The sequence below is a fragment of the Piliocolobus tephrosceles genome, chromosome 20 (assembly GCF_002776525.5).
Source record: "Piliocolobus tephrosceles isolate RC106 chromosome 20, ASM277652v3, whole genome shotgun sequence".
Classification (NCBI taxonomy): Eukaryota; Metazoa; Chordata; class Mammalia; order Primates; family Cercopithecidae; genus Piliocolobus; species Piliocolobus tephrosceles.
This window is the reverse complement of record NC_045453.1, coordinates 1,120,074-1,140,438: the sequence shown is the minus strand read 5'-3', so window position 1 is coordinate 1,140,438 and position 20,365 is coordinate 1,120,074. Positions and strand designations below refer to the sequence as shown.

Here is a 20,365-nt window from a genome sequence, read left to right as displayed (position 1 = left end):
GGCTGGGGCAGACTCGTGCTCTGTTGCCCAGGCTGAACTGCAGTGGCCTGATCACAGCTCACTGCAACCTTGACCTCTGGGACTCCAGCAATCCTCCAGCCTCAGCCTCCCAAGTAGCTGGGACTATAGGCATACGCCACCATGCCCAGCTAATAAGGGTGTTTGTTGGTTTGTTTGGTAGAGACAGACTCTACCAGAGTCTTGCTAAGTTGCCCAGGCTGGTCTCAAACTCCTGGCCTCAAGCAATCCTCCCACCTTGGCCTCCCTAAGTGTTGGGTTTACAGGCATGAGCCACCATGCCTGGCCCTGCTCAGCCTTTCTATCTAGATTTTTTTCTTCCTAATCATGTTGGCATTTTTTTGTTTGTTTTTGTTTTGTTTTGTTTTTTGAGACAGAGTCTCGCTCTGTCACCCAGGCTGGAGTGCAGTGGCAGGATCTCAGCTCACTGCAAGCTCCGCCTCCCGGGTTCACGCCATTCTCCTGCCTCAGCCTCCCGAGTAGCTGGGACTACAGGCGCCCGTCACTACTCCCGGCTAGTTTTTTGTATTTTTTTAGTAGAGACGGGGTTTCACCGTGTTAGTCAGGATGGTCTCGATCTCCTGACCTCGTGATCCGCCCATCTCGGCCTCCCAAAGTGCTGGGATTACAGGCTTGAGCCACCGCGCCCGGCCGTTTTTGTTTTGTTTTGAGACAAGTTTCGCTCTTGTTGCCCAAGCTGGTGTGCAATGGCACAATCTCGGCTCACTGCAACCTCTGCCTCCTGGGTTCAAGCGATTCTCCTGCCTTCGTCGCCCAAGTTGCTGGGATTACAAGCATGCGCCACCACGCCCGACTAACTTTGTATTTTTAGTATAGATGGGTTTTCTCCATGTTGGTCGGGCTGGTCTCAAACGTCTGACCTCAGTTGATCTGCCCACCTCGGCCTCCCAAAGTGCTGGGATTACAGGGTGAGCCACTGCGTCCAGCCAGTTTTTAAAAACTCTTGCTTACTACTCAGATTACTCCTTTTTAAATAGTGGCCTTTACAAAATATCAGTGTAGGCTGGGCACAGTGGCTCAAGCCTATAATCCCAGCATTTTGGGAGGCTGAGGTAGGCTGATCACCTGAAGTCAGGAGTTCAAGACCAGGCTGGCCAACATAGTGAAAACCTGTCTCTACTGAAAATACAAAACTTAGCCAGGCATGGTGGCATGCACCTGCAGTCCCACCAATAGGGAGGCTAAGGTGGGAGGATCACTTGAACCGGGAGGCCGTTGCAGTGAACCGAGATCATGCCACTGCACTTCAGCCTGGGTGACGGAGTGAGACTCCGTCTCGAGAAAAAAAAAAAAAAGGCAATGTAGCAGTGGCTCACACCTGTAATTGTAGCATTTTGGGAGGCCAAGGCAAGAGGATCTACTTGAGACCAAGAGTTCAAGACCAGCCTGGGCAACAACAAGACCCCCCCATCTCTACAAAAAATTTAAGAAAAAAATTTTTTTTAAATCAATATGGCATCCTGTTGCACAAATTGCAGTGTATTTTAAAAGGTTTATTCTTCTTTTGTCACCTCCATTTCCCAGGGTTACCATTGCTCTGTTTGAGCTATGCCCTGGACCATTGAGTGGCCTAGACTGTGTTCACAATAGGTGTCCCTTCATCCCTTCAGAAGACAAACAGGGACATATATCCTAAACCAGGGAGGCTTCAGTGATGGCTCAGGAAAATCGGGACAGGGTGCAGTTATCCTCTAGGTGAGCTGCCGTTTTCTTTTTCCTTTCCTCTCTTGTGGTTGCCTAGAGTTAGCTTGGGCACTACTATGGTTTTTTTCTGTCTTCAGTCCCCGGGAAACTTTCTGTGGACCCAATATACTTAACAATCACATACAGTGTAGACCTGCTCTGGTGCCAATTCTAACCAAACCAAAAAAAAGCATTTATCAGACACTCAGAGAAATTCAAGCCGTAACTGAATAATATTAGATGATACTAAGGAATTAGTGTTACTTTTTAAATTGGATAACAGTATTATGTTTATGTTAAGAATCTTTATCTCTTAGTGATACATACCTAAGTAATTACATTTGAAATGATAGGTCTCAGATTTGCTTTAAAAGAATTCAGTTAGAATGGGGTGGGTATAGACCAGTGGTTCCTTACTGGGGGCTATTTCCCCCACAAAGGCATTTAGCAATGCTTGGAGATACTTTTGGTCATCAAAATTGGGAGTTTGCTACTGACATCTAATAATTAGAGGCCAGGGATATTGTTAAATGTCCTACAGTGCACACGACAGACCCACATAACAGAGAATTATCTAGCCCAAAATGTCATTAGTGTGACATTGAGAAAATATATATGCAGCATTTATTTTGTAAAAAAGAAGCCCTTACCAGTCTCTGTGACAAACTCTCTACTCTGTGTAGAGCACTGTTTTTCCAGCTGAGTCTAGATGGGAAGCCCCACTTATCATTTGGGCTGTGGGTGTACTGGTGCTGGGTTGGCAGACCTTCGCTTAAGTACCATCCTGGTACCTCAAGGTCCACTTTCAACCCCAGTCCCAGTTCCCTCTGAGCTTGAGGTGTTTCCAGGCCCAAACTGGTAGAACTAGGACGTAGTTTTCAGCTGGAAGCTCTTTGGCTCTGTTTGATCTCTTGGGCAATTGAGTCTCATCTCTTTTGTCTTCCAGAAATATCTCAAAGTTTCTGATCTACATATGCCATCTTTTGCTGCCTTTCAGATATGCTGTTGATTCATTAGTATTTTTATATTTCTTCTACCATGTCGGTGTGCTTTAGGGGAAGATGAAGTAAATGTATAGATTTAGTCCAGTGTCTTAAGCCAAATGTACCTAATTAGTTTCTTTCTTTCTTTCTTTCTTTCTTTCTTTCTTTCTTTCTTTTTTTTTGTTTGAGACGGAGTCTCGCTCCTTCACCCAGGCTGGAGTGCAGTGGCACGATCTCAGCTCACTGCAAGCTCCGCCTCCCAGGTACAAGCGATTCTCCTGCCTCAGCCTCCTGAGTAGCTGGGACTACAGGTGTGTGCTACTACACCCGGCTAATTTTGTATTTTTAGTAGAGATGGGGTTTCACCATATTGGCTAGGCTGGTCTTGAACTCCTGACCTTGTGATCCGCCTGCCTTGGCTTTCCAGAGTGCTGGAATGTGCCTAATTACTTTATTATAATACCTGATATACTGCCTCCTGTAGTTAGAATTTAACAAAGACATATTTAGTGATAAATTACTATTTTTTTTGTTCTTTGGCTCAATGTAATTCATTGTTTGTTTTGTGCCTGTTATGTGTGAGACCCTGTGCTAGGCTTTAGGTGTACAGTGAGAATGAAGCAGACATGTAATTCTTGCTCTTGTGGAATTTATACTATAAAGGAGGGATATTGATTAATCAACAACAGTCAAATATGTAATTACAAAGTGTGAGAGGTATTATCAAGGAAAATAATAAGGTCCTTGCCTTACAAAAATAGTATAAGAAATAACAGCCTTTTTTTTTTTTTTTTTGAGAGCGAGTCTTGCTCTGTTGCCCAGGATGGAGTGCAGTGGTGCAATCTCGACTTACTACAACCTCCGCCCCCCAGGTTCAAGCAATTCTCCTGCCTCAGCCTCCTAAGTAGCTGAGATTACAGGCACATGCCACCACGCCTGGCTAATTTTTTTTGTAATTTTTTTTTTTTTTTTTTTGAGATGGAGTCTCGGTCTGTCGCCCAGACTGGAGTGCAGTGGCCGGATCTCAGCTCACTGCAAGCTCCGCCTCCCGGGTTTACGCCATTCTCCTGCCTCAGCCTCCCGAGTAGCTGGGACTACAGGCGCCCGTCACCTCGCCCAGCTAGTTTTTTGTATTTTTTTAGTAGAGACGGGGTTTCACCATGTTAGCCAAGATGGTCTCGATCTCCTGACCTCGTGATCCGCCCGTCTTGGCCTCCCAAAGTGCTGGGATTACAGGCTTGAGCCACCGCGCCTGGCTTTTTTGTGTGTTTTTAATAGAGATGGAGTTCCACCATGTTGGCCAAGCTGGTCTTGAACTCTTGACCTGATGATCTGCCCACCTCAGCCTCCCAAAGTGCTGGGATTGCAGGCATGAGCCACCGTGCCTGGCCATAACAGCTAAAATTAAGTATATATTGTGTGCTAGTTATTGTGCCAACAACTTTACGTGAATGATCTAATTTAATATGCAGAATAACTTATTTCAGAAATAAGGAAACTGAAACTTGTGATCCTAATTTAGTATTAGGAAGTCAGAGAAGACCTGTGTGGGAAAAGTGACACACAGAGAACCAGACAAGTAGGAGATAGCCAGGCAAAGAACAGAGGGAGGCTGTGTAAAGCAGAAGGAATAACATGTGCAAAGGCCTGAGGATGGATGAATGAAATAAAGCGTGGAAGGACAACCAGTGGCTGAAATTAAGTGAGTAAGGAAAGAGTGCAAGAGGTAGGGCAAGTAGGGGCTAGATCAAGGGGGTTGTTAGAGTCCAGGATAAAGAGACTAGATTTCATTCTAAGGCATGAGAAACTGTTGGAGGTTTTTACCTAAGATTGGTATATACCCTAAGTTGCTTTCCTAGAGATCCCTCTGCTTTGTGGAGAATGGATTGGCAGGGGCAGAGGTTTACTATGATCCAGGTGAGAGAGGATGGAGGTTGGGTCTACACTGGTGGCAATAAAAAAAAAATGCAAAAAAAAAAAAAAAAGGCAGACAGATTTGAAGTTTTAGATATATCTCTAAAATATATTACTTGCAACTGTGCTAGATATAGAAGATAAGTGTGAGGAAGAGATCAAGGGGGTTTCCACATTTCTTTCTTGAGCAACAGGGTGGATTAGAGTACTAGCTACTGAATGGTGAGGGAAAGGTTTTAAACACAGAAAGCTTGTATTGCCTATGAAATTTGAAGTGGAGGTGGAAAATAGGCAGTTGAGAATCTGGAACTCAGAAAAGAGGTCTGACCAAGCAAAGCAACTGTGGGAATTGCTAGCATGGCATTTGTATTTACAGTCATCTCTCTGATCAGATTAACTAGATATAGAGAAAAGTGCCAAGGACAGAGCCCTGAGGAATTCCCACATTTAGAGATCTGGTGTTGGAAGAGGAACAGATAGTGAGGGAAACTGAGATGGAGCAGACGAGATAGAAGGAAAATCAGAGGAGTGCTTCATTGTGGAAAGCTAAGAGAGGAAAGTGCTTCAGAGAGGAAGGAGTGATCGGCCAGTCCAAACGCTCATTTTAAGATGAGAGCCACATACCACAGTATGTTTGAAACTTACCATTAACAAAGAAGCGTCATGTAATGTCTTCCGTCTCTCTTAAAACAAAACAAAAAACCCATCTGTCCACCTCACATCTCCCTCCATCTGTCACTCCTTTCCACTGTATCCCTTAATGTTAAAAGTCCCCCGGAAAGGACCCGGTGTCTCACTTTGTCCTTTCTCTCTTTATTTCACTCCATTTAGGCTTTCTCACCCATATTCAATTGAAAACACTCTTGGAAAGGTCACCAGTAGCCACCGTCTTGTCAAATCTGGTTTCACTTCTCTGTCTCATCCTTCTTAAGTCTGTAGGCAATATTTGATTGAATTGATTGCTCCCTCCTTGAAAATCTCTGCTCTTGGCTTCTATGACACTGCATTCTTAGATTAACCTCTCACCTCATGGCTGTTGCTTATGGGTCAGTTTAGCTTTTAAGAGAATGTAAATCCACTTATATATCTCCTCTATTCAAAGCCCTCCGATGGCATAGTGTTTCTCATCACACTAAGAATTAAATCCACAATCATTACAATGGACTCCCAAGTCCTAAGTCTGCTGGCTTTTGCCCACCTCTCTGTCATCTTATATTGAACTGGCCTTTGTGCTGTTTCTTGAACCTGCCAAACTCCTAAGAGCTACTATGCTTGCTGTTCCCTGTGTCTAGAAAGCTCTTCATCCAGATCTTTGCATGGTTCACTTCACGTTATTTAGAGCTCTGCTCGTATATTACTTCCTCAGAGAGACCTTCCCAGACCACTCATCACTGCTCCCCAACCTGTCACTTTCTCTCTCCCCACCCTGCTTTTTATTCCTCATAGCACTTGTCTCTGTCTAAAATTAAGTATTGACTTGTTTATAAACAGTGTCCTCCGTCCTCCCCACAGAATGTAAGCTTTCTGTCACTTGTCTGCTTGGACACTTCTCTGCTCCTTGTGTCTCAAACAATGGCATGCAATTGCTGGTCCACAAATATTTGAATAAATGCTGCTAAAAGGTTGAATCAGATGAGGATGGGAATGTTCCTGCTGGATTTGGCAATATGACATTTGTTGGTGTTCTGGCTGAGCAGTTTAAACAGAGCACTGAGGGTGGGAGTCAGAGCAAATAGATTAAGGAGAACCTGGAGGTAAGGAGTTAGACAAGACGAATTAGACAACTGTGTGGAAAGTCAGGTGAGAAGAGAGACGCGAGGCTGGTGGTGGCTGGGGAGGGTAATGAGGTCAAGAAGACAAGTCTTTGAGGTGACAGCAGTGGATGTAATCCAGAGCACACATGACAGGATGGGAGGGACTTGTCTTCCATTTTAGCAGGTAGGAAAATGGTGAAGATAGTTACCAAGCCACTCTGATGGTGTAGTTCATGGAGTGAGGTGGGGGGTGAGAGTGGAGGCAGATGAGTCAGTGTCTGGCCAGCTGCATGAGAAACAAGGCTAGGTATTGGGTGAAAGGGAGCCAGACCCTGTAAATGAGGTGGGATTGCCATGTCTTCAAGCCAGATGTTGCCATGGTTGCGGTCCTGGCAAAAGGTGACTAAGGGAGCAGGGTGTGGAAAGAGGGGGAAAAAAAAGCACCCAGCAGTTTTGTTACATGGTGGCTCAGGATCTAATAATGTCTCCTTGCCTTGTTTTATTTTTATTTGGCTGGTCTCGAATTCCTGGCCTCAAGCAGTCCTTCCACCTCAGCCTCCCAAAGTGCTGGGATAGGCATGAGCTGCCACACCCAACTGTCCTTGTTTATTTGTTTGTTTTGAGACACAGTCTTGCTCTGTTGCCCAGGCTGGAGTGCAGTGTCACAGCCCCAGCTCACTGTAACCTCCATCTCCTGGGCTCAAGTGATCCTCCTACCTCAGCCTCCTAAGTAGCTGGGACTATAGGCACACATCACCACACTGGCTATTTTTTTAATTTTTAGTAGAGATAGAGTTTTACCCTGTTGTCCAGGCTGGTCTCAAATACCCTGGCTCAAGCAATCCACCTGTTTTGTCCTCCTAAAATGCTAGGATTACAGGCGTGAGCCATTGTGCCCTACCTGTCTCCTTGTTTTAATTAGGAACAATATTCTCTGCACCAGGAAACCATTTGGGTTTATGATAGGAATACCGTCTTTTTCCCTTCCTCTCCCATCTTCCTCTAGATGGAGCCCATTGAGGCTGAGAGAGTGTACAGCGTTGGCCTTGCATACCTAGCTTGCCATCAGAATCGGATGTGTTCATGCCTCCAAATATTCCAATACTTTTTACGTGCTAAGTACTGTTTTAGGCTCAAAAGATATAGCAGTGAGTAAAACAAACTGTCTGCCTTTAAAGAGCTTTTATTCTAATGCAGGGAGACAGAGTAAATAAATGTATGATAGTCAGAGATGGGGTGAGCATGTCATCCTGGGCCCCATGCTCTCTCCCCACCTCACCTCAATAGCCCTGGCATGGCAGTGGGAGGTGCACACTCATACTTTCTTCTCTGTTTCCATTTCCTGGCATCTGCAGAAGGACTGAATGAGCTCTTCCTCTTCAGGGTGTTCCCTTGAATGGCTGACTTAAGCCCTCCATTGTACAACACAGTATTGACTTGTTCTGTTCTCTTGATTTCAGATGAGACACCAATTATTGCGGTGATGGTGGCCCTGTCCTCTCTGCTAGTGATCGTGTTTATTATCATAGTTTTGTACATGTTAAGGTGAGCCTACTAACACTTCACGTTCTCTTAGATTCTGTTTCAATACCCCAGTGTCCCAGTGAACCCACACAGTCCAGTAGACAGTAGGATATACACAATGAATAGGATAGAGGGGGAATGGCACATGATAGTGCTAAAATTGAAGTTCTACTTAGAAATGATTTAAAAGCTCTACGTAGTCTTCCTTAAGTCCTAAACCCTCCCTCTTTCTTCCATCTGTCCAAGTCCAGTCCCCCAATTCCAGTGCAAGCTAAAACCCAGAATGGTAGTTTGGAGGCTGAAGTAAGAAACTACAGTTTGTTATTAGGGACAGGTGTTACAGGATCTTTAGGTCTAGCCCTGTTGAAGCAACCCCTAAAAGGGCCCCAGTAAGATTACATGCTCAACAAAAGCCTACTTTATTTCTAGTTGGGGGTTTGTCCCCAAACCCTTCTGGGACCCCTGGCCCTGGCATGCTGAGCTGAGCCATGTGAGTTGTGAGTTACAGGATCCCTCTTTCTAACCTTCTTTCAGGATCCTCTAGACATTACCACTCAAGCAGAAACAAGGAAGGGGAATCCAAGGGAGAGAAGAGAGTGGTGCATTTATCTCTTCCTGCTAAAGCTACTGCCCTGACTAATTGGGTTTAGCCTTGCCTTATCTTTGGCCTAACCTATTCTGTGCTCCCTCTGTTCTTCTGCAGGGATAAAGAGAGGGGAATCGTGTGCCCCCTATAATTTGTCATATGTCTCCATCATTCTGCAGGAGACTTGTGGCCAGAACTGTGTCCACCCAGTCCAAAGCTCTGGGCTTCTCCCTGGGTCTCCCAGGCTACACTGAGGAAATACCAATATTTTTGTTTGATACACGTTGTCTGTCTCCCCCAACTATATTCTGTCCACTCAACTCTCTCTCCACCTGGTGTGGCTGTGCTCTCCAGTGAGCCACATGAGCCTGAATATACTGTTGGGATTCCCTGGTTGGGTCCCAGTGTGCTGAGGGTAAACAGGAGTATCCCGAGGTACTTGGTCGCCCCAGCATGCTGCTGCCTCAGAGTGTGCATGACCTGTCTCTAAAAAAGTCCGATTATTTTTAAAGGAGATTTAGAAAGGCTGAATTGATGAGCAGGAATACAGAGCTGTGATTTGCCTCTCCTGCCTCTGTGCTTCGTTCTTCACTGTGATCATTTTCTCATTAGGTTTAAGAAATACAAGCAAGCTGGGAGCCATTCCAATTCTTTCCGCTTATCCAACGGCCGCACTGAGGATGTGGGTAAGGCATTCCTTAATGTCATGGGGAACCGTCACAAGGAAGGAAATCAAGAAATTAGGAGTTTCTCCATCCTTTTAAAAGAATAAGACAATAAAAAGAGGAATAAAAAGATTTTTGAAGAGAACAGTCCTACTTTTTACAGGCCTGGTCCATGAGGTAGAACCCCCAGTTTAGCCTCCAGAAAAGGGGCTAGGTCTTCAGGGCACCTGACTGACCTTCTCCCTTGTGTACTGCAGAGCCCCAGAGTGTGCCACTTCTGGCCAGATCCCCAAGCACCAACAGGAAGTACCCACCCCTGCCCGTGGACAAGCTGGAAGAGGAAATTAACCGGAGAATGGCAGACGACAATAAGCTCTTCAGGGAGGAATTCAACGTGAGTATTTTGTTGAGACTGGTGTATCAGCAGGGAAGAAGACAGACCTAAGGTCAGACCTTTCAGACCTTTTGAGTCATGAAGTAAAAAATGGGCTTTTAATGTTTAAGAGGTGAGAAATGTTTTACCAAGTTTATCTGACTCCCTGTATGATCATCGATTGGAAATGAAGTAAGATTTGCCTCACCTCCTAATCTACCCATCCATTCATTCATCATCACATCTCTTACTTCTTTTGTTTAATAAATACGTAGCAAGCATCTAATATGTGTCAGGTAGTATTCTAGTTGCCAGTGATATGATGAGGAGCAGAAACAGGTCCAGTCCCTACTCTCAATTAACTCACTGTCCAGGAGGGAAAGCCCACAAACAAGAACAAAAATAACTGTAAGTTCAAACAGCAGTGTAGCACGTGAAAGACTGGTGCATATTTGTAGGCATCCATATTAAGAGGTTGCCTTTTTGAGTCTAGAGCAGGGGTGTCAGTGTTTAAAGTAGACAGTAGGATAGATCAGTGTGGGAAATGATCATGGGAGACTACAGAGCACAGTTCTCATCTTGAATATTTAGATTAGTATTTTTTTATAATTCCCACAAGGAAGCAGAATACGTTTGTAAACTACCAGTTGGTGACCCTAGCCTACCAATTCTGATCCCAGATCAGAAGAGCTTCTGGCCGGCACGGTGACTCAACGCCTGTAGTCCTAGCACTTTGGGAGGCCGAGGTGGGCGGATCACGAGGTCAAGAGATCAAGGCCATCCTGGCCAACTTGGTGAAACCCTGTCTCTACTAAAAATACAAAAATTAGCTGGGCGTGGTGGCATGTACCTGTAGTCCCAGCTACTCAGGAGGCTGAGGCAGGAGAATCGCTTGAACCCAGGAGGCGGAAGTTGGAGTGAGCCAAGGTTGCACCACTGCACTCTGGCCTGGCGACACAGCAAGACTCCGTCTCAAAAAAACAAAAGAAGAGCTTCCTCGAATAAATGATATTTTAACTGATACCTAATCATAGGCAAGGGGTGCGGGGAAAGGGCAGTAGGGAGCCTTCTGGGCACTGGAAATAGCAGGAGCAAATTGTCAGGAGTGAGTGTGCTGAGGGAGGGCACATCCAGAACACAACAGGGCTGTGTGCAGCTGAAGAGCCGAGCTTCAAAGGAGGATTAGAGGTGAAACTGAAAGATGGCTGGCCAGACCATAGACCTTGCAGATAGTCATGAGAGAAGTGGCAAGCCATAGAGCAGCTAGATTTACATCTTGAAAAAATGACTCAGCCAGGCACGGTGGCTCACATCTGTAATCCTTAGCACTTTGGGAGGCCAAGGCGGGCGGATCACAAAGTCAGGAGATCGAGACTGTCCTGGCTAACACGTTGAAACCCCATCTCTACTAAAAATACAAAAAATTAACCGAGCATGGTGGCGGGTGCCTGTAGTCCCAGCTACTCGGGAGGCTGAGGCAGGAGAATGGCGTGAACCCGGGAGGCGAAGCTTGCAGTGAGCTGAGATCGTGCCACTATACTCCAGCCTGGGCGATAGAGTGAGACTTTGTCTCAAAAAAAAAAAAAAATACACACACACACACACATATATATATATACACATATATATGTGTGTGTATATATATGACTCTGGCTTCTGTAAGGAGAATAGCCCATGGGCAGACCAGAATAGTTGCAGGGAATACAGTTAGGGGTTACAGGTGTTAATATCAGAAGTGCTAATAGATTGACCTAAAGTGGTCATGACTAGGAAGTGGGAGATGGATTTAAGGACACAGAGGAGCAGTTCCAGAGTTGGTAAATACATCAGCTGGGGCATTGCTAAACCGTCAGTTTCCTTCATACCTTTCCACTAAGCCATGTATCAGCTTTGCCTTATAGGCTGACTCTTTTTTTATCAGTGGGAAAAATTTTCCCAAAAGCTTCTGGAGACTTCTCTTGTCACATGCTCCTTCGTAAACCTGTCGTGAGCAAGGGAGAAAATAAGATTACTGTGGCTGGCTGAGACTAGTCCAGATTATTCCTGGGTCAAGGCCGGGCACGCTGGCTCACATCTATAATCCCAACACTTTGAGAGACTGAGGCAGGCAGATTGCCTTGAGCACAGGAGTTCGAAACCAGCCTGGGCAACACGGTGAAACCCCGTCTCTACAACAATGACAACAACAAAAATAACAAAAATTAACTGAGCATAATGGTACACTCCTGCAGTCTTAGCTACATGGGAGATGAGGTGGGAGTATCTCTTGAGCCTGGGGTGGAGGTTGCAGTGAGTCAGATTCACTCCACTGCACCCCAGCCTGGACAACAGAGCCAGACCCTGTCTCAAAAAAAATATTTTTTTAGATATTCATGTGGGATATGGATAGATAACCTCACAGAATAGGAGGTCTAGTAAAGGAGGAATGGTTATTGGGTCAACGAGTCACCATTCATATCTGCTCCACAATGGAAGGGCTTAAGGGGAGTGGTGGGTGATGTCAGATTTGCATTTTGAGAAAATCGCTGACTACAATATAGAGAATAGATAAAAGGGAGAGGCAAGAGTTGAAGTGGGAGACCATTTACCAAGCAAGAGTTAACAGAATAGCTTGGACCTTTTTGGGGGGCTATTGGAAAAATAGCACCATTTAATGTTCATTGTTGATTGATAAGATTTACCACATCCTGCCGGGCACAGTAGCTCATACCTGTAATCCCAGCACTTTGGGAGGCCAAGGCAGGCAGATCACCTGAAGCCAGGAGTTCAAGACCAGCCTGGCTAACATGGCACAATCCCATCTCTACTAAAAATACAAAAATTAGCCAGGCGTGGTGGCACGCACCTGTAATCCCAGCTGCTTGGAAGGCTGAGGCAGGAGAATTGCTTGAACTCGGGAGGCAGAGGTTGCAGTGAGCACCATTGCACACCAGCCTGGGTGACAAGAGTGAAACTCCATCTCAAAAAAAAAAAAAAATTTACCACATCTCACAAGACAGCCCTCCAGCCTCAGTACCATAGCTGGATCTGTGCTAGGCATTATACTGTTTTGTAATCTATAATACCAACTGCTTCTGGGTGATGAGGTATGTGATCCCATTACTATACTTTTTTCTGTCAAATTAGTTCTTTTCTTTTTCCATAACATTAAATTTACGTAAGCATGAAACAAATTATTTGTTTGGAGGTAATATTCCCTGAGACCCCATGATAAGATATTTCAGTAAATCCCTGGATGGTGATGGTATTCCTGGAGGCATGATAGGTAAATTCAGATAGATATTGTGGTGAGAGCCATTTGCTGTGCTACCATGGCAACCGTGTTCAGGAGCTCACTGGGCCAGCACTAGGGTAGTGAGGGAAAGGGCTGACCATCATCACCTGGGTTTCTAGCAATGAGTGCCATCTGGTGAGCATTCACATGGAACATAAATATTTCTTTCTTGTTCTAGTTATCTACTACCCAGCGATTGGTTTAGATCCTGACCTCCAGTGAAATAAGTAGTGTGATAATTTGCTTGAAGATCTCTTCATTAGGAGGATTTCCTTTTTATACACATTGAAAGCTATCACTTAAGTAATATACCCCATAGCAGTCTACTTCCAGCATGGGCCAGCATGTCTCACCAAGCAATTTATATACCAGGCCAGACTTCTTCTTCTTCAGTTAACTGTTGATGTCAATAGGAAGTCAGAAGTATCTATTGCAGCAGTGGGTTGTGTGGTAGGCATTTTATAGCAATCACTTCCAGCTGATAATGGGATTCTGCTGGGCATATTCAAATCTATGGCTGATTGGATCACATAATACCTAGTTTACGAGACCGGCCCGGTGGCTCATGCCTGTAATCCCTGCACTTTGGGAGGCTGAGGTCAGAAGTTCAAGACCAGCCTGGCCAACATGGTGAAACCCCTGTCTCTACTAAAAATACAAAAATTAGCCAGGCGTGGTGGCAAATGCCTGTAATCGCAGCTACTTGGGAGGTTGGGGCAGGAGAATCACTTGAACCCGGGAGACAGAGGTTGCAGTGAGCCAAGACCATGCCATTGCACTCTAGCCTGGGTGACAAGAGCAAAACTCTGCCACAAAAAAAGAAAAAACAAAAAAAAAAAAACCTAGTTTACGATGGGGAATTGAAGTCATTTGGATACCTGTATCTGTGATCAGGCTTACAGTTTCTACCTTAGAGCCCAGTACTAGGCTAGGAGCATGGTCTTGCCAATAGGATCATGGTCTTATTTCCATATTTTAGGGTTTTTCATTACGATTTTTCTGTTTACCTTACTACAAACACTTTAGAACTCCATACAATCTACCAGAGCTTATTTCTCTGTGGCCTGGATCAGCAGGAGTACCTTCTCTTTTTAGATCACTCAATAAATTGGTCAGAGGCTGGGCACGGTGGCTCATGCCTTTAATCCTAGCACTTTGGGAGATGAGGCAGGCAGGTCACTTTGAGTCCAGGAGCTCAAGACCAGCCTGAGCAACATGGCGAAAGCCTGCCTCTTCAAAAAATTAGCTGGGTATGGTGGTGTGCACCCATAGTTCCAGCTACTTGGGAGGCTGAGGTGGGAGTATTGCTTGAGCCTAGGAGTTTGAGGCTGCAGTGAACTGTGATTGCACTACTGCACTGCAACCTGTGTGACAGAGTGAGACCTTGTCTCTAGGTAGGTAGGTAGGTAGATAGGTAGGTAGATTGATGAGATGGATTAGATGGATTAAATTGAGAGATCAGAGTTGGATGCAAGCATAACGTATTTGCTGTCTCCAAAACTAAACTCAAAATGGCCCAGCAAGCATTGCTCCTCTTCGTTAGCAGGAGAGGGGTGATGGGGCAAGGGGCAGCAAGTTGTCCTTTATGTTGGAGGAGATACCCTGATGTGCTGCAGGCCTTTTACCTTCAGAAAATTCGGCTGAGGTGGCAGGCCACTGTATTTTTATGTCTAACATGTACATCTAAGATACATAACTTCCCACTCTTCCGTGTCTCACATTGAAGTCATTAGCATAGTTGTCAAGGTAATGTCCTGTGAAACAGACAAAATCTCAGTGAACCAGATCACAACACAGAAAGGTCAAGGTGATTTATCACTGAGGCTGCTCTTGCCATGAGCAAGAAAAACTGCTTCAAGTAGTCCACACAACTTAAAAAGAACATACAATTACCCCTAGCAGTAGTATAGGTACCAGGAGTTATAGGTTAATCTGTAGGAAGTAGAGTACATCTGGAAAAGTAACTGCAAATCTGCAAAGTCTTCTGTAGCACTTAAGATCCTGCGGTTCACATGGAGACTTTGCCTTTTGGTAAAGAGATCACTGCTCTGGGAGCTTCCATTTGCTCTTTCTGTGATAGTTCTTATCCAGTGGGCTAGGGGATCTGTGTGTCTTTGGGCATCACCTAATGGCCAATGTTATTGAAAATCACGGTGGCAGAGAGGGAGATCTAGCCAACTTCACAGAGCCAGGAGCAACTAGTTTCTTTCCCTCCCTTTTGGAGGCTCTGACAGACAGACAGATAGATAAGATAGATTAGATAGATAATAGGTCCTAATGTGAAGCCACCTCGGGCCAAAACTCCTTCCATCACCTGGCCTGCAAAGGCTCCCTTCTAATCAGCATATCTTACCAATGTTCTGAGTTTCTAGGAATTAGTTACCTCAAGGCCAGAACCTAGCAGACCTCAAAAGATGCATTTCCCTTTGCCTAGTACAGTTGCCATGGTAAATATCTGCAGATTATTAGGAAAAGATGAGAAGGGAGGTTTATAATATATGTGTGTTAATGCACTGTGGCAGGGTTCCTCCTTACAGATGCCTGTCCTCCCTGTTATTGAAGAGTTCTGGGTCTGAAATGACCCAGGCCTACGAGTTGGATGAGGGGGCCCTCTCTCTAGCATGGTACTCTAGTAGTCTGCCTAAACTGACCTGGAAAGTTACTTTCCATTTCCATTACCGGGAGCTTCACAATGAATTATTCACAGCCATAAACATCTGATCATGGTCTCCAACAGTCTTTCTAGCCCACTTAGATCAAGAATCCCATTTAGAAGCAGTCCCTTCCACTAGCATCTCACTCTGCTGAGGACAGCCAGGAAAGTACTTCTGAAAGATTCCAGTGCTTTCTTCACCAGTGTACAGCCTCAGCAAGGCACGTGTTATGGATCCCATCAAGTGCATACCGAAGGTGTCAGTAGAAAGCTGAGCCTTTAGAGTCCATATGCCACTCTGGTCTCCTCTACTTTGTGCCAGTGATTTTCTGGCTTTTCATTATCACCTCACTAAATCTAGCATTCAGTCCAGGTTTCCACTGGCCAGCCTAGCGCAACATTAAAACCATGGCCAGTTACCTGAGCTGTTACACTACCTGCAGAAGTTCTTTTGACCATACCATAATCAGAAATTTGGTTTTATCCAGGCCGGGCACAGTGGTTCATGCCTGTAATCCCAGAACTTTGGAAGGCCAAGGCAGGCAGATCACTTGAGGTCAGGAGTTTGAGACCATCCTGACCAACATGCTGAAACCCCGTCTCTACTAAAAATACAAAAATTAGCCAGGCGTGGTGGCAAGTGCCAGTATTCCCAGCTACTCGAGAAGCTGAGGCAGGAGAATGGCGTGAACCTGGGAGGCGGAGGTTGCAGTGAGCCAAGATTGCACCATTGCTCTCCAGCCTGGGGGACAGAACGAGACTCCATCTCAAAAAAGAAAAGAAATTTGGCTTTAACCAAAAGTCATACTCTCCCTTCTTTGTTATAACATCTCCAAAATCTGTATCAACAGTTGTTCCTGTCATTTTTAATGATCCAGCTCAGTGAAATTCCTATAGTTTCTTCTGAGTATTTGTTAGCTCTTTATTTTTTTTTCTCTCCTGTAGAGTCGGGAGTCTTGCTGTGTTGCCCAGGCTGGTCTTGAACTCCTGATCTCAAGCAATCCTCCCGCCTTGGTCTCCCAGAGTGCTGGGATTACAGGCATGAGCTGTGCCTGGCCAGCATTTTACTTTTCTGCTTATTTATATATTTTACCCTCAGGTCGTGTTATGGTTGCATTCTGGTAATGTGTGAGCAATGCAGGCTGGGTTGTGGGACAGTTTTCATCATGACAGCAAGATGCAGTAGAGAGCATAATAGACATTTTTCGAAATTAGCTTTCTTCGGGTCCTCTCTTTTATCATCATTTCTGTTGTCTCACTTAAAGCCTTATCTTTCTCATGAGCAACCCAGGAAAGATGTGAATTCTGTGGCCTTAAAATTCAGCAACTAGCAAAATTTGGAAATCTTAACATTTCATTTAGCAAAATACATACATAGTAATGTAAAGGCCTTGAGTCTTGAGTTTTCATTTCGAGGTGAGCATTTGATATTGGAGCTGGGATGTTTCTTGTTTTGTTCTCTAATATTGTCAAAAGTAATCCTACTCCTTGGTTTCAACATTCCCTCTCTCCTTTTAATTGGGACACCCCTACTCCTTTACCACCAGCTTGAACACATCACACGTAATTGCAGGCAATAACTAAAATAGTAGTTGTGCAGCTATGAACTATGAGCAGCTTGCTTTCCCATCCTGGCAATTGGTTGACAGTTTCTTTCCTTCCATCTGAACCCAGTAACATCACCCACATTTCCCCCAGCAGTCTCTCAACTACAGCCCACTCTGATAGTAATTGCTAAATCAGTTAAGCTCCCTAGTTAAAAGCAAGAGAAGTCAACTCAACTAAATTGAGCAAAAAACAAACAGAACTATTGATTTGGGAAGACACTGGCAGAGCTGGCAGAATCAGAAGATAAGTTGGAGTACCAAGCCTCAGGTAGAGTCCGACCCTACCATGGTGGCTTTGGGGCCCTTCTAGGAAAGCCCCTGCTTCTTCCTAGTTTTCAGAATCCTGGGAGAGAATCTGATTGGCCCAGTATGAGTCAGGTATGACTGTGCTTGGATCAGTCAGCCCTGGGAGGGAAGAGGAGAAATAGCACATAGGGCAAACAAACCAGTTTGTGTCTACTGTCATAGAATAATATTTTTAATAACCATCAGATGGGGAAGGCCTTTCTAAGCTACTTACAGTAAGATTTAGATGCCAGAATGGAAAAGTTTGAAAGATAGTAAATATATTAAAATTTGAAACATCTTTGTGACAAATGATACCATAAAAAAGTGGCCAACTGGGAGAATCTGTTTGCCATAGGTAGACAAAGAATGCTCCAGAATATACAAACCTGTGAGTAAAAGGTAAACAATCCAGTCAAGAAATTGGCAATTTACAGAAGAAATACAAATGGTCTATAAAGATATGAAAAGAAGATCTGCTATATCTGGTAATCAGGGAAATACAGATTAAAGCCAACCATTATTTTGGACCTATCAGATTTGAAAATTTAAAAAGATTTATATCAATTGTGGACAAAAGTATGGGGCTGCAGAGACTTACACACACACAGGTGGGGGAGTTTAAATTGGTATTGCATGGGAGGGATGATTTTGGCAGTACCAATCAGTATCTTAATGTTTTAGTTGTCTGACCAAGCTTCTGAGATTCTTAAAAACCCTTATTGTACAAATATATATTTGTACAAGGATGTTTATGACAGCATTATTTATGACAGCAAAGAAGATAAAGCAAGTATCTGTCAAATAGAATGGCCAAATGATTTCTTATACTCATTATGATATTCTGTACTATCATTAAAATAAATGTGTTCACATAGATCTCTAAGTCGTATTGTTATGTGAGAAAACGTGGGATAATTTCGTTTTTGTTTTCAAAAATATGTATATCTGTGTATGTTTAGGTATGTTAATGCTTTTTTTTTTTTTTAAGTCTGAAAGAATACAAATTGTCAACAGTGGCTGCCTACAAGGAGACTGGAAGAGAGGAGAGACATAATAGGAAACTTTGTTTTCTACTAAATTATTTGACTTAAAACAAGCATATTCTTTTTATAATATTTTTAAAGCAGATTTTTTTTTAAATATGGGAAATATAATGGACTTAGTTTGCTTCGATGGATATATAACATCTAGAATAAAGAAGTTGCTATGCCTAGTTTGAACTGTGTCAGGGGTCTTGTGGTCAGGTCGCTGTAAAAAGGGATATCACCAAATGGGATATTGTTCTGGAGAGAAACTCAACCATGGGGGTGAATAACTAAAGGAACAACACACATAGGACATGAGAACTGTTTTCAGATATGTGACAGGCTGAAAGGAGACTGTAGCATTTCTGTAAATGCCTACCTGCTAGAAGTTCTAGGCTGTGGCTTTCATCCTAATTACAAGCTGGAGCTTTTTTATTCACCAGCATTTGTCTTTCTAGGAATCTTTGAATTTATTTAAAAGAAATACGTTGAAAAACCACTCAGAAGCCCCTATTTTCAGGGAAAATTAAGATCCTTAAGGCATTATCAAGGTTTAAAAAGAAACAAAAAGATAAAATTGGGTTAACTCCTGGGTGGGTGCAGTTGTTCATGCCTATAATCTCCTAGCACTTTGGGAAGCCAATGTGGGAAGATTGATTGAGGCTAGGAGTTTAAGACCAGCCTAGGCAATGTAGCAAGACCTTATCTCTACAAAAAAATTTTTTTTAATTAGCCAGGCGTGATGGCACATGCCTGTAGTTCTAGCTACTCAGGGGGCTGAGGTGGGAGAATCATTTGAGCCCAACACTTGGAGCCCAGCATTTGGAGGCTACAGTGTGAGCTATAGTGCTCACTCTATAGATCTACGGGAGCTACAGTGAGCTACAGTGATCACAGCACTGCACTCCAGCCTCCTGGCTACCAGAGGGAGACTCTGTCTCAAAAGAAAAAAAAAAAACAAAAAAACAAAAGGCTTAGCTCCTGAGAGGAATGGGATATGGGATAGGAGAGAAAGAAAAGAGGGAAAGTGGTGAAGCCAGTGAAATAGTCAAAATCTGTGCAATGTGAGATGTGACCTTCCTCAGGACCCCACGTCTCTTAGATTGCCAGATGAAGAAGGCATGTGTGTGTCATCTAGTGATGGGACTGAGTGTGGCATCTGAGTTAAGATGGGTGAAATCGCTTCTACATTGATGAGTTGTCCCAAAATAAGTGAATCAGAGCCAAAGTCCTGTAGGAATTAGCAGGAACTGTGACAAGGGCTTTGGAATTCCACTGTCCAAAGAGTTGGGAGTTTGGGCTTTGCAAGGGGCAAAGAAGATGCCTGCTAACATCTGGGTTTTACATTGCTTACTATAAGGGAAATGCAGAAGAAATTGTGTATCTGGGTATTGGGTCGTTTTAAACAGAACTGTTCCAAGACCTACCTTGGAAGGTAGTAAATTTCCCGTCGCTGCAGTGTTCAGGCACTGGTGACTGTTGGGTCAGAGTATTAAAAGGAGATTCAAACTTAAAAGTGAATGAGATTCAGACCTGTACTGGAGATCTAGGCAAGAAAAGAAAGGTATAAGGATTGCAAAGGAAGGGACAAAATATAAATTTTTCACAGACCAAATATTGTCTTCAGAAAAACCCACAGATTCATCATATTATAGAATTAATAAGTTATTTTTGCAAGGTTGCTAGATACAGAAGCAGCATAAAAATTTAATGCATTTCTATGCATAGGCCACAAACAAAAAACCTGATAGTACCTTTTGAAAGGTGCCAATTACAATAGCATCCAAATGTAAAGTACCCAGGAATGGGTTTAACAATTTAGAGAAAATTATTAAAATGTTTGAAGACATTAAAGGAAAATAGCTTAAATTAGTGAAGAGATAGGATCAATGGATTAGGAAGCTAAATTTTGTAAAGATGTCAGTTCTCCCCCAATATATATAGATTCAATGCAATTCCAATAAAAATCCCAACAGGTTTTTTGTGGAACTTGACAA

At 43.8% G+C, this 20,365-nt stretch overlaps 1 protein-coding gene across 10 annotated transcripts in view; it reads left to right on the top strand.

The window, feature by feature from the left end:
• PTPRA (protein tyrosine phosphatase receptor type A) overlaps positions 1–20,365 on the top strand; it is a 148,515-nt gene that overhangs the window by 105,943 nt on the left and 22,207 nt on the right. For all 10 annotated transcript variants that reach the window (XM_026455219.1, XM_026455217.1, XM_026455213.1 and 7 more), the window contains 3 exons: positions 7,834–7,918; positions 9,096–9,169; positions 9,406–9,542. In XM_026455219.1, coding sequence (XP_026311004.1) covers positions 7,834–7,918; positions 9,096–9,169; positions 9,406–9,542 — 296 coding nt within the window. The remainder of the gene's footprint in view (positions 1–7,833; positions 7,919–9,095; positions 9,170–9,405; positions 9,543–20,365) is intronic.